Source organism: Vidua chalybeata, chromosome 16 (assembly GCF_026979565.1).
Source record: "Vidua chalybeata isolate OUT-0048 chromosome 16, bVidCha1 merged haplotype, whole genome shotgun sequence".
In the NCBI taxonomy this organism is placed as follows: Eukaryota; Metazoa; Chordata; class Aves; order Passeriformes; family Viduidae; genus Vidua; species Vidua chalybeata.
In genome coordinates, this window is record NC_071545.1 from 2,209,848 (window position 1) to 2,225,344 (window position 15,497).

The 15,497-nt window shown below is 64.0% G+C and overlaps 1 protein-coding gene across 3 annotated transcripts in view; it reads left to right on the forward strand.

Annotated features, from left to right (window-relative positions):
• Window positions 1–210: 210 nt before the first annotated feature.
• Window positions 211–15,497, forward strand: part of CORO7 (coronin 7) — a 38,322-nt gene continuing 23,035 nt past the window's right edge. For 2 of the 3 annotated variants that reach the window (XM_053957222.1, XM_053957219.1), the window contains exons 1-8: window positions 423–530; window positions 3,470–3,566; window positions 3,816–3,890; window positions 5,282–5,352; window positions 5,709–5,892; window positions 6,547–6,623; window positions 7,731–7,781; window positions 15,349–15,435. In XM_053957222.1, the coding sequence (XP_053813197.1) occupies window positions 471–530; window positions 3,470–3,566; window positions 3,816–3,890; window positions 5,282–5,352; window positions 5,709–5,892; window positions 6,547–6,623; window positions 7,731–7,781; window positions 15,349–15,435 (702 nt within the window). In that variant the 5' untranslated portion in view covers window positions 423–470. Of the gene's footprint in view, window positions 355–422; window positions 531–3,469; window positions 3,567–3,815; window positions 3,891–5,281; window positions 5,353–5,708; window positions 5,893–6,546; window positions 6,624–7,730; window positions 7,782–15,348; window positions 15,436–15,497 lie in introns of those variants that run through there. The other variant, XM_053957220.1, reaches the window with a different exon arrangement.

The window sequence follows — 15,497 nt, forward strand, 5'->3', positions numbered from 1 at the left end:
CGCCGCCGGCTGCCGGGCCGCGGAGGAGGCGAGCACGCTGAGCCCACGGCACTGCAAACCTCCCGCTGGCCTCGTCCTCCTGGCCCAGAGCCCGACGGAACCGCTGCCCTTGTGTGGGAGGAGAGCTGGGTGCCAGCCGGGGGTCACAGCACGGGGTGACCACGAGCCTCTGGGGGAGGCAGGGAAGCGGCCGGGATCCCCGGGACCGCCGGACAGTCACCCCAGCGGTGGCTCCGACGCCGGGCTTGGAGGGTCTGGCGGGGACCCGAGGAGCCGGGGCTGGCGGTCTGTGCCCCGCTCACGGTGACGGCGGAGGCACGGGACACACGGGACACACGGGACACACGTGAGGGGGTCCGGCGGGGCTGGCCCAGGGGCGGGGCGCGGGGCGGGGCTCGGGGCGGGCGGGGCCGGGCCGGGCCGGGCCGGGCTGGGCTGGGCACGGCTCGGAGCGGTACAGCCGGAGCACCATGAACCGCTTCAAGGCGTCCAAATTCCGGCACACCGAGGCCCGGCTGCCCCGCAGGGAGGTGAGCGCTGCGGAACCCGCCAGTACCGGGGGATGGCGGGGGCGGCGGGGCCGGGGCTGCCGGCGGGCAGGGACAGGGACGGGCACGGGGACAGGGCAGGACCGGCCCTGCCCCGCGGCACCGGCAGGGCGCGGCTCCGGGCCCCGCAGCCGCGGCATCGCCGGTGCGGCGGGGCCGTGCCGGGGCTCCCGGCCGCGGTGTGGGTGCGTCGCCCGGGCGGCCCCTCCTTGGCACCCGCCGCTGCCCATCCCGGGGTCCGCGGAGGATCCCGGCCCCGAGGCGCTCCGCAGGTGGGGCTGCTGGGGAAGCCCAGCCCTCTCCTGGGCCGGTGCAGCCCCCGGCCGGCAGCGGCTGGCATGGGGCACCCGTCCCGTGGTGGCTGCTCCCTTCCTGCCGCTGGGCACGGCTGGCACACGCGGTGCATCCCCGGTTCTTGGTGCCCGCTGCCGTTGGGTATCTCACCCTCCTGGCCTGTGCCAGCCAGGGAACCACGCACCGAGAGCAAAACGCTGGGCCTCGCTCCTGCCACCCCGCTCTGCCACCCCGCTCCCGCAGGCACGGAGGAAGTGCTGGGCCCCAGGGGTGCTGCTGAGCCCTGTCACCCTGGCCATGAGCTGTGGAGCTCGGCACCGCTGCGGCCAGGCAGCTCTGGGAGTCTTGCTGGGCAGCACAGAGCAGTCACGCCCAGCCCTGGCCTCTGCTCCGTGAATAACCAGCCCCAGTCATGCCAAGTGTCATGATCCATCCTGGCACGGTGTTGGCAGTGGGTAGCCCGGCCCTGCTGTCCCCCAAACCACAGAGCTGGGCTGGGGCAATCTCCCAGGTTATTGTCCCTACAGATTTGGCAGGGCAGGGGCAGAGATGCAGTGGCAGGGCTGGGTGAGTGATATCAAGGAGCATTACCAGGACACACAGCCCTTTTGGGGGCTCACCCTTCACGCAGCACCGTGGCCATGAGTGAGGCTGCTGCTGCTCCCAGCTTTTGGGTGTGCACACACTCCTTGTCTGTAACTTCCCAGCCAAGCTGTCCTTGCACCCACCTGCAGCCTGTGCTCACACACCTCTGCAAATCCAGCAAGCACCCGAAACATCCTCTGAGCTTCAGCTGTGGGAGGGGACATGGTGCCCCCATGCCCATGGCATGCCAATCTCGGTGTGTCTCAGGTCACTGAAATCTCAGTTTGGATGAATGTTTGGCTGGGAATCCCAGGGTTCAGATGAGTCACTGGCAGCGGGGAGTGTGTGCGTCTGTGGAGTGTGGGTGCTGGGACATGGCATCCTGCAGGCAGGGACATCCCATCATTGCTGGTGTTGGTTCTGGTCCTGGTGTTGGTTCTGTGGTGGGGGAACTCCGAGGGGCAGCGTGCTCTCCCTGTGTGCAGGGAGGGATCTGCTGTGCAAGGCCTTTCCAAAAGGCTTTTCCCATTCAGGCATGAAACGTATCCTTGGAAGTGAGGCCACACACTCCCAGTAGGGCAGCAGGTGGAGAAGGAAGTCTTGTCACCAAGCCCATCTCAGGTGTCACAGCGGGCAGCTCTGTTGTGTCCCCAGCTGAGCACTTGTTTACGGAGGCACAAGCAGACACCCGACCTGGCTGGATCGGGAAGCGCAGTGTAAACGTCAGGGATCACATCTGAGTCTTCTCTTCAGGCAGCATCTGCAGGGCTCTGCTGGCAGATGGCCCTTGAGAGCTCACAGTTTGTTCTAGGGATGTAGCCAGGATGGTTTCATGTGCTTTCCTGGCCATGCTGCCACGCTGCAGGAAGGATCACTGCCTTGAGGGCTGCTGCCTGTGTGTGGGGAAATTGTGGGGTCAGGATGGACCAGCTCTGTGAAACCTCACTGCAGGGGTCCTGCTGGCACCCCTGGGTGCTGGGGGCCAGATGTGACTGGTGTCGCCCTCACTGAGGGCCCAGTGCAGGGTGATGGGATGCAGATAGTGGGGCCCTTATTCCAGGGTCCTGCTGATGCTCCTGACCTGTTCCCCATCCCCAGTGCAGCCCCCTGCCCACATGCTGGGTGTGGGGACAGGAACCTGCCTTTGGCAGGAGAAGGGTTAACAGGTCTGCACTGAGCTGTGAGGGGAGGAAGTGCTGCAGGAACCACTGCTCCCTGTCAGGCCTCAAGCGGAAGTTGTGCAAGGAGAGGAAACCTGGGGCTCGGGGTTTCCCTTCCCTTCCCAGGTATCTGCCCAGTTTGTGGGGTATCCACTGCTCTGGACACCTGCTGCAGCTCCAGGGGCTGCTGTGGGCACACAGGCCTGCTGCCAGCCATAAAACACCTGCCACTGCCACTGTCAAGGGTTGGACTTGGCCCTGGGAGTGCCAGGGAGCTCGTGGCCCTGGTGGCCGCTTGAGGTGGGGCGTCTGTGTCACCTGGAGTGGGTCTGGCTGATGGAGGGTGTCCCAGGGCCCCACGAGTGCAGTGCTCAGCCCTGGGAAACACTGCAGAGTGGGAGTTTGGTTTTGGAGCTGTAATGCAGCTCCTTGGCTGTGTGCCCGTGTGGGGAGTGTGCTGCTGGAGGTGTCTATTGGCCTCAGCCAGCCACAGCTTGACCCTGTGGTGCTTCACAGCCCAAGAGCTTTTGTCCCATCCAAATTCTCTGACACCAGTTATTGCAAAGACCTCTGGGCGCTTCCCACAGTGGGACAGCCCAGAGATGGGACAGTGTGGGAGCTGGGATGCTCCTGTGTCCCACCCTTCAGCCCCAGTGAGTGGCTGTGCTTTGTGACAGGAGCGGGAGCAGCCACATTGGCCTGGGACACCCCAGAGGACGGGATAGTCCCATTGGCATGGCCAGTCTCCAGCTCTCCATCGGCATGGCAGCTCCTCTGGGGCTGAGTGTCTCTGGCCATGCTGTGCCCATGGTCCTGCAGCTGTGCTCCAGGCCCTGCCATAACAAGGCAGCCCCTGATATGGTTTTTCCCTGTGCATCCCAGGCCTGGATCAGCGGTATCCGAGCGGGCTCTGTCCCGTCCTGTGGGAACCACGTGAAGGCCAGCTGCCGCTGGATCGCCTTCAACGCCGAGGCGGCCGGTGAGGCACAAGGGTCCCCAGCACTGCTTGGGGAGTGGGATGGATTTGTCCCAGGGGTCCCTGTGGGGCTGGGTGGTGGGTCAGTCCCCCTGACCGCAGGGGCACCAGGGTGAGTGGAGGAAGGTTTCCCCGAGATCCCCCAAAGTGCTGACAGTCCCACACCTCTTGGCTTGCATTGCAAAGCTGGGTGCCCCTCGTGTGTCCCAGGCTGGGGGGGTTCCTGACCTGCTCCTGTGCCCTCTCCTGCAGGTGTGCTGGGCATTGTGCCCCTGGAGTGTGAGGATGGGGGCAAGAGGACCATATCTCAGCTCTGCTGCCACTCAGGTGGGTGTCAGGTGCCACCTCCCACCTCCACAGGAAGTGTTTGGCTCCGCATGGGCTGTGGAGGGGGCTCAGGTGCTGAGTTCAAGCCTGGCAGGCTGTGGTGGGCTGTCTGCCAGGCAAGGGACATGGGGACCTGCCAGGGACCATCACCCGTGGGCAGGGTGACACCAGGAAGGGCTCTGCCAGGCTGGAATCAATCCATGTTCCTTCATCTCTCAGGCTGCAGTGAGGCCTGAACATGTAGCTCTTCCTCTCACCCTTCCAGTACAGCCTTTCCACATTACTCACAGCATGCCCTGAAATTCCCAGTACAGCCAGTGCCAGGCTGGAGTTGGCATCACTGAGGCATCACTGCCTCCAGTGGCAGGAGGAACAAGCTGGACCAGCAGCTCTGCCCAGATGTGGGCAGAGTGAGTGTAGCAGGGAAGAGGCAGTAGTAGCATCGCTGCTGGCAGAGAAGCAGGGCTCTGCCCTGCCCAGGCTCAGGGAGGGGTGGTGCCCACCTGGTGTTGGAGCAGCAGTGGCAACCTGAGGGGCACTGACCACCCATTTCCCCAAAATTACATCAGAGCAGCAAGATGGGAGCTGGTTCCAGCACCACCTCCCTGCAGGTGTGCCCTGGCATGGCTGCAGGGCTGCGCAGGGTGCCCAGCTTGTGCCACCTCAGCCCCGGCACCAGGAGCTTCCTTGGGTTGGAAAAGCAGGCAGTGGAAAAGCTCCCTGGCAGCGCCAGAGGGGTGCACAGGAGCAGCGCCACCTCCACGGCTTCCTAATGGGATCAGCACGAGTCCTTTGAAGGCAGAGCAACGCCTCCATGGCAGGGAATGGATTTTCTCTGCTCCCGGGTGGGTGCAGCCGAGCGAGCTGCCTGCTCTTCATGCCTCCGGGGCCTGTCTCCTGGAAGCGGAAAAGTACACAGTGACCTACTTTTCTGAGCGTGCCAAATGCATCCGAGGGGCTGTGCTGCTGGTGCCAGCCTTCCTCCCGCCGGGCCCTGCCGCCGGGAGCATCCCTGCTGCTGGCATGCCGGCCCGGGGTGTTACAAAGGGAGCCTTGTCACCAGTGTGGCTCCAGCAGGACATGGCACAGACACCCTGGTGCTGTCCGTGCTGTTCCCTGCGCCTTGTGGGGGTGTTGGTGCCTGGATCAGATAAGGGGATGCCCCCTCCAGGGTTCCTACCCCTGCCAAAGGGGTGCAAGTCCCTGAGGGACAGAGTAGAGGGGCTCAGGCAGTCACAGCAAAGCTGAGCTGCTCCAGAACACCTTGATGGGGCTGAAACTGCCTCCCACTGCTGAGTGTGTAGGGAAGGAATCAGGCTGGGAAGAGCAGAGGGGCAGACACACTGTCTGCAGAGGAAGGTGGTGACAAACTTCTGACCTTCTCCTTCCAGATGTGGTCACAGACTTTGACTTCTCACCCTTTGATCAGCTCCTGCTGGCCACAGGCTCTGCTGATGAGACGGTGAGTGCTCAGGGACAGGGGTCCCAAGGGGACACCTTGTGACCCCCAGCGTGTCTCTGGAATTCACTGCAGAGCTGGAGCGATGGGAGTGAGAGGAGCATGCGGTGGAGGGTGCCAGCTTTGGGAGAGCGGAGTGGGACATCCCCAGGGGGACAGAGAAGATGGTCAAGGATCAGCCTCCTCCCAAATGGGACCTGATCCCACCGAGCTGCAATGAGGGATCCCCTGGGAATGCTCAGGGACCTCAGGGACCAAAACCTGGGAAAGCAGCAAGCCCAGGTGGGGCACTGCCAGCACCCAGCAGGATCCTGCTCACCTGCCCTGAGACTGACCCCCCTCCTCTCCTGGGGCTGCAGGTGAAGGTGTGGCGCCTGCCCGAGAGTGGCCAGGACATTCCTGGTGGCGCGGGGCAGACCCTGGGGCCCGGGGGGGCCCCGGTGGACGCGCTGCAGTTCCACCCCACGGCAGACGCTGTCCTGGCCAGCGGTGCGGGGAAGAGAGTCACCGTTTGGGACCTGGGCCAGCAGCAGCCCCTGACAGGTAGGCATGGCTGTGACTGCCAATGACAGGTGTCCTCCCTGTGTGTCTCTCCATGTGTCCTCCCCGTGTGTCCTCCCCTCGTGTCCTCCCCTCGTGTCCTACCCATGTGTCTGCTCCATGTGTCCTCACCGTGCCAGTGCCTGGGCCCAAGGCCTGACCTCGGTGTCACCAAACAGGCAGTACAGGTGGCTTTTTGGCCAGGGCACCACAACCCCTTGTGCCTTGTGCTGCCCTGCACTCTGATGCAGTGGTGTGAAACGTTCTGGTACTGCCCAAGGTGTCCACAGGAGCTCCGCTGGGGATCCCTTGGGTGGCACGTCCCTCTCTCTGCATGTCCTAGGGCATGGGTAGATGTGGGTGGCTGCTGACCAGTCTTGCCCAGACCTCAGCCATCCTGGGGGGGAGAGGAGATGGGTAGCAGCATAGGCCTGTGGCTTTCCCGGGGCTCCTGCTCTTTGTATCCATCTGCCAGCAGCACAGGAACACTCCCTGCACAGACACAGCAGCGTCCCACTGCATCCTGGCTGCCACCACCCCTTTGGAAAGGCCAGATTTCTCCTGGGAAATATTCTGGGTGGGAGAGTGATGGCTCCTGCCCTGTCTGCAGGAGGGACCCTGCTTGATCCTGGCCCTGACCATGCTTTATCCCCGCAGTCCTGGATTCCCACGGGGACCAGCTGCAGAGCCTGACCTGGAAGCGAGACGGGCGCCTCCTCGGCACCTCCTGCAAGGTGAGCAGTGCCCAAGGGGAACCTCGCTGTGGCACGGCAGGGATGGGCTGTCTGCCAGCTGCTGGATGCACCCTGATCCTGGGGGGGCACCCATTTCACAGAATCCCAGAATGGTTTGGGTTGGAAGGGACCTTAAAGCTCGTCTCGTTCCACCCACCACACCTTACCTTAGCCCGGGGTGCTCAGAGCTCCATCCAGTCTTGCCTGGAACACTTCCAGGCATGGGGAGCGTGGAGGGACGGGAAGTTTTGGGGTGGAAAAGGGCAGGAGCCGGGTCAGCGAGCCCGTGGGGAGGCGGGCAGGGAGCAGCACTAGATGGCGCCGGCCGCTCGCTGCGGGGCGCGCCGGGAACGCGCGGGGGCCGCGCCCGGCGGGCGGGGCGAGCGTGCAAGGGAGTGTGCGAGCCACGAGCCCCGCAGGCCGTGCCCGGGGGCTCGGCAAGCAGCTCTGAGCACGCAGCCCCAGCCCCAGGCTGGGAGCGCAGCCCGCACCGTGCCGAGGGACAGCGAAGGGTTTGCGGGGGGAGCCCCGGGATGAGCCCGGAGCCCGGCCCAGCGTGCGGGGCCAGGCTGCGGGATGAGTCGGAGTCCCAGCTCATGGATGAAGCCCCGTGCCCGGCGTGCGAGATGGGCTCAGGGGTACGAGCCCAAGGCGTGCAGGATCAGCTCCCGTGCCGTGTGGTTCTGGCTGGCACAATGCGTGCTCTCCAAACAGCACCCTGGCACAGGGCTGGCACCCGGGCACCCCTTTGCTGCCTCTGTGCCCTGCCAGCCATGCCCCATTTGGCAGAGGGGTGCCAGGCAGGAAGGGGCTCGTTCTCCTGCAGCACTGTCAGGATGGCATCTGAGGGTCAGACTCCCTGCTCCTTTTCTGGGAGCAGTTTTAAGGGTGTTGGGGTGCTGGTGAGGCTCTGGGGGTGCTGGGGCTGCCCCCTGCCCATGATGTGGGAGGACACAGTGCAAGCATCCATAGGAATAGGCACTGCAGGCAGGAGAGTGATGGGCAGGAAGGGGAGGGCTGCTCACTCCAGCCTTCTGCCTTTTGCATCCTGACATCCCGCTGGCCCCAAGGTCCTTAACCCTTCTCTGTTTTCTTTTATCTCACCAGGACAAGAAACTGCGGATTTTTGACCCCCGAGCAGGCCCAGCTGCCTCCCAGGTATGTCCCCTCGGGATGTGCTGCAGGCAGCCCTGCCCAACCTGTTGCCTGCAAGGGGGTGAGCTTTGGTCCCCCAAACCATCCCAGCCCTGGCTGGGCTTGGGAGAGGCAAGGAGCTGAGGGCAGGGGGAATTGGGGCTGTCCCCTTAACCCTGGGGGCCCCTGCCCTCCCACCAGGCCAGGGAGCACCCCCAGTGCAGCGGCACATGCCAGGCGAGCCCCGTGGGTGTGAGGGCTCTGGGCTCTGCAGGCTCCTGGGCTCTGCCCTGCCCAGTGGGAGCTGGACCAAAGGCTCTTGGGGACGAGGACCCACCAAGGGCAAGGGCTGAGCAGCAGGATCCGCACAACTCAGCAAATAACAGTGATTAGGAAATAAGGAGAGAATTTAAGCCTTGACGTCAAGTTCAAACAGCCTCTTATTAGAGGTTTCCTGTGGTTTGGGGACTCTGGCTGCAGAAGGGGCTGGAAGCCCTTGGGAAGGGAGGGATGCATTGGAGAGCAGGGTGAGATGGCTGCAGTGGATTCTGTCATTCGTGGTGGATCTCCTGCTGCCTGTAGGCTCGAGGAGCCAATGGCCTCTGGTGACAGTGCTCGGGCACGGTGATGGAAGGAAGTCAGAGCTCCAGTGCTGCACCAGAACTTTCCACCTGCTCCTGCATATAACCCAGGTGCTGAGCTCCCCAAAGGCCCCTGGGTGCTTCCTGCAGTGCAAATGATGTCCTGACCCTTCATGCAGCCTTATAAACACCCCACTACAAAAAATAAACACAAACCCAGCAGTGACACGTACAGACAAGCTGGGGCAAAGTGCTCCCAGCACTCCAGTGGCTGCCACAATCCTGTCCCACTCCAGTTGCCTCAGCATGGTTGGAAGATCCTATTGTCTACTCCAAAATTTATCCACCGCTGGCCTCAGTGCTCCCCTCCCCTCCTGGCCCCCCTTCTCCCCCTGCCAGACCTGTCGGCTTGTCTGATGGCGGAGCTGTGAGTGTGATGGGCTCGAGCCAAGTCTCCTGGGGAGGGTGGACTCTGTCTCGCTGAGCTATTAAAAATAACGTGTGAATGATGGTGGCTGTTCAAAGCAGGCAGTTCACTTCCCTCCACTGCTGTCTGATCCAGCCCAGGGCCGGCACTCTGTGTTTGCCAAGAGAAATATGCACCTTCACTGCCGCGGCCCTGCCCAGCCGGCTCGCAGTGGATGGAGATGTTTAGTCTTGGAGAAGTGCTCTGCTGAAGGGGAAAACTTTAAAATGCCATAAATCCTCTGGAAGTTAGCGCAGGGCTTGCTTAGCCAAGAAGAATAACGCTCCTGGGTTTTGTTCTTTTCTTTTTTCCCCATTGCTGGAGGGCTGGGTTGGTTGGAAAGTCTCCTTCTCCCCCCAGCCCAGCGCAGTTACAGACCCGGGTGATGCCGGGGCCGCCGTGCGGTGCCAGCACCTCGCAGGCTCCTGGCTTTGAAGTTGCCTGGTTTTTTGCAGAGGTGAGCTGCAGGATGGGTTTCCCAGCTGTGCTGGCCTCTGCAGCACCGTGGGCTGGGTTTCCTTGCAGCCGGCGCAGGGTCCCACTGCTGGCTCACCCTGGTCCCTCTGTGGAGCTGAGAGCCAGCCCCAGGCTGCTCCTCCGGCTGGATTTCTTAATTTGCCAAGCCTGCCTCATTAAACATTCCTTTGTTTAGAGCAGGGGAAAAGAATGAGAAGGAGCTAAAATAAGAAGCTCAGGGAGGAGTGGTCGCTCCTCCTGATACCTGGTCAGGTACCATGGATGTGGCACACACGGGATTGGGGACCGAGGGTGGGTGACAAGGAGGGTGACTGGCAGGCTGCCCACACCCTGTGGCCATATCCCCACCAGGTCCTGACCCCCCATTCCCGGCTACGCCCGTGGCAGCTATTTTGAGCATATCCCAGCAGCGGGCAGACGTGTGTGACGCAGCATGGCCGGGGTCTGGCTGACCCCGTGGGGTGCCTGGTATGTACCCAGGGCCACGATTTCCTTTGGGAGAGCAGTGGCCTCATTCTGCTGGATCCCCATCCCTTTGTTGCAGCCCCTTTGTGAACGTCAGGGCTGTGCTCACACCCTATTGCTGCTCTCTGTGCCCTAAACTGGCAGTGGAGACGCCAGGGCTGCCCTGGGTCCTGCCTTGCCACCCCGTGGAGCCACACTCCTGCTGCTGGCTGGGTCCAGGTCCAAGCACCGCTGTCCTTCCAAAGAGTTCTGTGAGTTCTGTGCTCTGCCTTATCCCCTCCCAAGGCCGCGCTGCCGCGGCCGCCTTTCCTCCCCTCCCACAGGGTGGTGGTCGCCCTCCTAGCCTTGACCCTCCCCCTGGAAGCGAGTCACGTCCTCTCCCTTGCGGCTTCGGCCCGGCCGAGGCTCAGTGTCGCTGTTCCTGCCCTCACCCTCCTGCAATCCCGGGCAAACCCCACCAAAGGTCCCTCCTGTGTCCCCCCGGTCCTGCCCTTGGTGGGCAGGGGACACAAGGCTGGGCAGGGATCTTGAGCACCGGGAAGCTTCATGCCCATACCATACCCAGCTCATGCCTCCGGTGGGTCACCCGCAGTGTAGGGCAGTGATTCAGATATGCCCTGGGCTACTAAGGTGGCAGCTCTGCTTGCCCACTGCTCTGGCCACCTTCCCCTGGGTACAGAGCCCATGGGCCACATCCTGCTCCCCACAGGCTGGTGCGAGGGGCTGCGTGTGCTTCTGGCCAGCACCTGGTTCTCGGGACAGGCCTGGGACAGGCGCCGTCCGTGTGGAGCTGCGGGGCAGCCGCTGAGCGCGGCCAGTGTGGGATGGAGAGGAGCCGGCTCCGTTCTCACGAGAAACTTCCTCCGCCGCGTTTGGGCAGGGCCGGGGGCGAGGGAACGGCCGCGCGCACCGGGCCAGCGCACGCCCCGCTCACGTCGTAATGAGCTGTGCTAATGAGCGGGGCCGGGGCTGAGGGCCCCGGGGACAGCTGGGACAGTGTCCCTGGGGACTTGTCCCCCCAGCTCGCAGGCTGTGCCGGGGGCAGAGTTCAGTGATGGGCAGCAGCCGGGGCTCACAGCCCAAGCACAGCCGGTGCTGTCGCAGCCCTGCTCAAGGTTCCGGGGGCAAGAGGGACTCCAGCCCCTGTCCCAAACCATGGCCACCATCCCACGGACCACATCAGCTGTGCCACAGTGGGAGATACGCCATGGAGAGGGCCCCTGGGGGCAGCGTGGCCGTGGTGGCAGGGTGATGCCGTGGCAGGGTGCAGATCCAGGTTTGGGGTGATCTGGCTGTGCCCACAGCCAGAACCCTATGGATCCTGCCATGTCACCTCTGCCCAGGATCCAGCTGTCAGCCCAGGGCCGGCTGGGGACCGCTTGTCATTATCGGGGAGGTGCATCAGGACATAGAGAGACTTCAGCCTTCCTCCCACTGCCCCATCATCATGGTATCCCACGCTGGGGTCACCCCGGGGGTACCTGACTCCCAGCCTCAGCAGCAGCTTCCTCCGGGCTGGGGGAAGGTCCACAGCATCCCACATTCCCAAGGAGACCGTGGGAAGCTATGAAAAAGTTGGCCTGACTCTGGGCAGCCTATTTATAGCACCGCACGCTCGGCGCTCTCATGCTTCTGTTCCCCAGCGTAGCTGCACGGGACTGTTTATATTTCCTCTGCTCCGCTTCCCCCTCGGCCGTCCTTCCCAGGAATGCCGCTTGGTATGGCAGACATGGGGAAGTCGAGGAGGATCTGGAATGAGCCAGAGGCATCTCAGGGGGTGTGGGTGTGCGGTAGCACTGGCTCGCCCTCGCCTGGGTGCCCAACTTCCCACTGGGAATGGCCTCACCAGCTGAGGCCCACACAGGTTGGCATCTCCATTACTGGGGCTGGGGCTCCTCACAGTATTTCAGGAGCCTCAGCCTGTGCCTGACCTGGGACTCCTGGCAAGCTTCTCTCCAGAGGGCAAAGGTGTTTTGGGATTTGATGGCGTCATAGCAGGGCTTGTGGGGCTGGTGGCTGCAGGAAGAGGGAGGAGGCAGCAGTGGAGGGATAGCTGCTGGGGGCTGGGGGCTGCAGCCTGCCCACCCCCCTGGCCAGTGAGTCCCCTTCTCCTGACCAGGGAGGGAGGTCCTGCTTCCATCCCAGCCTTGTGGCATCTGCGCCAGCTGGGAGCCCACCCACCTTCCTGCCCTTGCTGGGCCCACAGCATCCTCTGGGCCATGGCCTTGGCCTCACCAAGGGCAGGAGGGGTTGGATGGAGCAGGGGGCTGTGCTGGTGGTGGGGGGAGAGGCAGAGCCTGGTGGTGCCCAGTTCTCCAGGGCACGGGGGCCTCACAGCAATGCTGCCCTGGCCACTGGCACTGGGGAGGTGGCATGGGTAGCAGGGCAATTGTCCTGGTCCCTGCCCAGTGTGACACACACATACCAGACACGTGGCAGAGGCCAGGGCCAGTGCTGGTAGTGTGATGGCTACTGGAGCTCCACAGCTATGTGGGATCCCTGCACTCCCCTGGGGCAGGTGACAGCTCCTGGTCTCCTTGAGCTCCAGGCAGAGACCAGGAGTGGGGCTGGCCTGGGAGAGGCTGCTCTGTTCTCCTGGTTACCTCTGGAGTAACTGGGATTTGGCAAGGGAAGGACATCACTCACATTCTTGTTTGGAGAGGAGGATTCAGTGCGTGTTTAACCCTCTCGGCTCCCGGGAAGCCGTTCCTCCGTGTGCAAGGAGCAACAGCTTCCCCATGTGCATGGACCCGGGGTGGGTGTCTGTCCCCAGAGTCCCCTACAGTGCCTTGGCCAGGGGAGACCCCTCTTGCCCTGGCACTCCCTGGCAAAGGGGTAGCTCAGCCTGGCACTGGTGCCTCCTGTGCCCACTCAGATCCTGCTGCTGGGGTTGCTTCCCACGGGGATCAGATGTCCGTGGGCTGTTAGCCATGCTCATGGGCTGTTAGCCACAGGCAGGGCTGAGCTGTCCTAGCCCTGCCAGCCACGGGGGCTCTGCCAAGAGCAGAACTTTGACCCCCCCTGGCCACCTCCTGCCCATCCAGCCCCAGGGCTCTGCCCTGGGCTCCCACCTCCGGCTCTCCCTGCCCTGCATCCGGCTCAGGGTGACGGCTCCCGGGGAGACAGAGATCGCCTGGGAGCCGGAGCAGCCTTGGCTTTGTGTGGGGCTCTCCCAGGCAGCCGCGGAGCCGGAGCGGCCGCTCCCTGTGGGCAGCTGTTCCCAGCTCCCCGACCCCGCCGCATCGCTGCCAACAGCTGCGTCCGACACGCCGGCCCTGGGCCCCCCGCAGCCCCCGGGGCTGCACGGGAGAAGGGCTGGGGACCCCCATGGAAACCAGTACCTTACCCCAGCCTGCCTAGGAGGGATTGCTGAGACTGGGAGAGGGACGGTGCTGGAAACTCTCCCCATGCAGCCCATCTGGCTCTGAGGAGGGGGCACAGGCTCCCCTCAGCCTGGGCTGCCCAAAACTGGCAGGATTGGATCCGTGCAATGGGCAGGAAGAATCTGGGCTACCTGGGCACTGGCAGAGAGCTGGGAGGCTTCCTTGGATCCCCACCTGCTGGCCCAGAGCTGGTGGCTCCTTGCAGCCTGCCGGGGGCACAAGCGGCTCAGGAGGGACACCCGTCCCTTGGGTTGTGGCTGGTTCCCTGCTCCTGGGGCTCCAGCATCGCTCCAGGAAGAGTGCCGGGGTCTCTGCCCAGCTCTGCCAGCCCCGGGGTTCCACAGCAGCCCCACGGGTGTCCCAGGGCTGAACCACACCAGTGTCCACCTTCAGTGCCAGGCCACACCACCCTGTCCCTGCCAAGACTCTTTGCACCGGGGAGCTGCTGTCCGCACGCTCACCTCTGGCAACATCTGCACAGGCTGAGCACGGAGCAGCCCAGCCTCCCGCATACTTGCTGCCATACGTACAGCTCAGCCGGGATGGAACTAATGCAGAAAACATGGCCCTGTGCCGCAGACGGCATGCCGGGGGCTGGGAGCGCCCTGCCCTCCGCCAGCCCTGCCACCGCCCCGGGGCTGCCACCACCGCCAGGGGGTCCGGGGCACCCGCGGGACCCAGGGCCAGGGAGCCGGCGCCGTCGGTTATGGGATCTGCAGATGTTGAGCTGTGGCTGCCACAGCCACACAGCTCAGGTGCAGAAGTGCTCTCCTGGCTGACGTGCAGGCTGGCCCCAGCTCCTGGAGTTTCCATCCCTCTTGGCACTGATCCTGGGACATGTTCCCTTCTCCAGGTCCTTTCCCTGCTGGGTCCACTGCCAGCGTGCTGGCGGTGGGGGCCAGGCCCCTCCTGCCCCACATCCTGGCCCTGCGGCTGGGAGCGCCGGGCTCGGCTCGGCCAGCGCTGCCTCTTCCGAGCGAGCTGTGTTTGTGCTGGCAAGGCAGCTGGCGTGACGGAGCCAGGGCATGACTTGCTTGGCACCGTGTGCCTGCTCCCACCCTGGCTCTCTCCAGAGAGTGACATCTCCATGGGGCTGGAGGCTGCTCCAGCAGAGCTTCTCCAGTGAGGAGTGACCCCTCCATGGCCCCTCTCTGGCTGCCGCGGTGGCAGAGCCTCGCTGACGGTCACAGTGCGGTTGTGGCCGGTGGTCACAGAGCTCGCACCAAGGGGGACACAGCTCATGGCTCCTCCGTGGGCACCATCGGTGCCCACCCCACCCCTCCTGCCCCCACGCCTGGTGCCCCTGCCCCGCGCGGAGGTCCTGGAAGCGCCGTGCCAGGTTTGGCTCTGGCAGAGCCCTCCGCTTTCCCTGCCAGCTCCGAACTCGTTAGCAGCCAGTTCTTGGCGCTCCTCAATGAGAGCGAGGGGCTGCGAGTGCTGCCTGTGCCATGGGCCAGGGCTGCCTGCCGGCTCCCTCTGGGGCGCCAGGATCCGCAGGGCCCATCTGGGGACCACATGGGAGCCGGGAAACACCCGCTGACAGCTCCGTGGAAGCTCTTCCCTCCCGTCCTCAGCAGGACCAGGATGGGGACAAGATGTGGGTTGGGGGTCCCACCCCATACGGAGGCACAGGGAGCCCGGGGAGAGGTGAAGCAGGGTGCAGGGGATTAGAGCAGTCTGGTGAACGTGGCCAGGCTCAGTTTGCCGTGTTTCAGTGGCATCCGGGCATACATGGGGCACCCAGCTCCAGGACCCAGGATTCAGCATGAATAAAGAGCCCAGGGATGCAGCCAGGGAAGTAAGTCCCTCTGTCATCATCGCCATGGCAGAGCCTCTTCTTGTGTCTGTGGCATGGAGCAGCTTCCTCGCAGCACTCTGTCCCCCTCACCCGGGTGACCGGGTGTGGGGAGAGCCCTGGGGGCATGGGAGGCATTGGCGCACTCACGTCCTGCTCCCACCCTCCACTCCTTGCTGGGAGCTGGGCCAGCTGCTCCACAAGGCAACCACGCTGGCATGGGGGGAGGCAGGGCTGTCACTGCTTGCAGGCTGTCCCCACTGCACTGTCCCCAGGGCAGCTCTCACGGAGCCAGCACCCAGCTCCACGTGCTCGGCCCCGGGGCAGTTCACAACCACACGTCCCCTGGTGAAGCACACGTCCCCTCAGCATGTCCAGCATGGCTGGCAGCAGTACTGACAGCCCTGTCTCCTGTGCCTTGCAGACTGTCCCGGGACACGACAACAACAAGGACTCCCGGCTGCTCTGGATGGGCTCCAGCGATTGCCTCATCTCCGTGGGGTTCAGCCAGGTACAGTCCCCACCAGGAAGGTGGCCCTGGTATCTCTGGGATGTTTCAGCCCTACTCCCTGT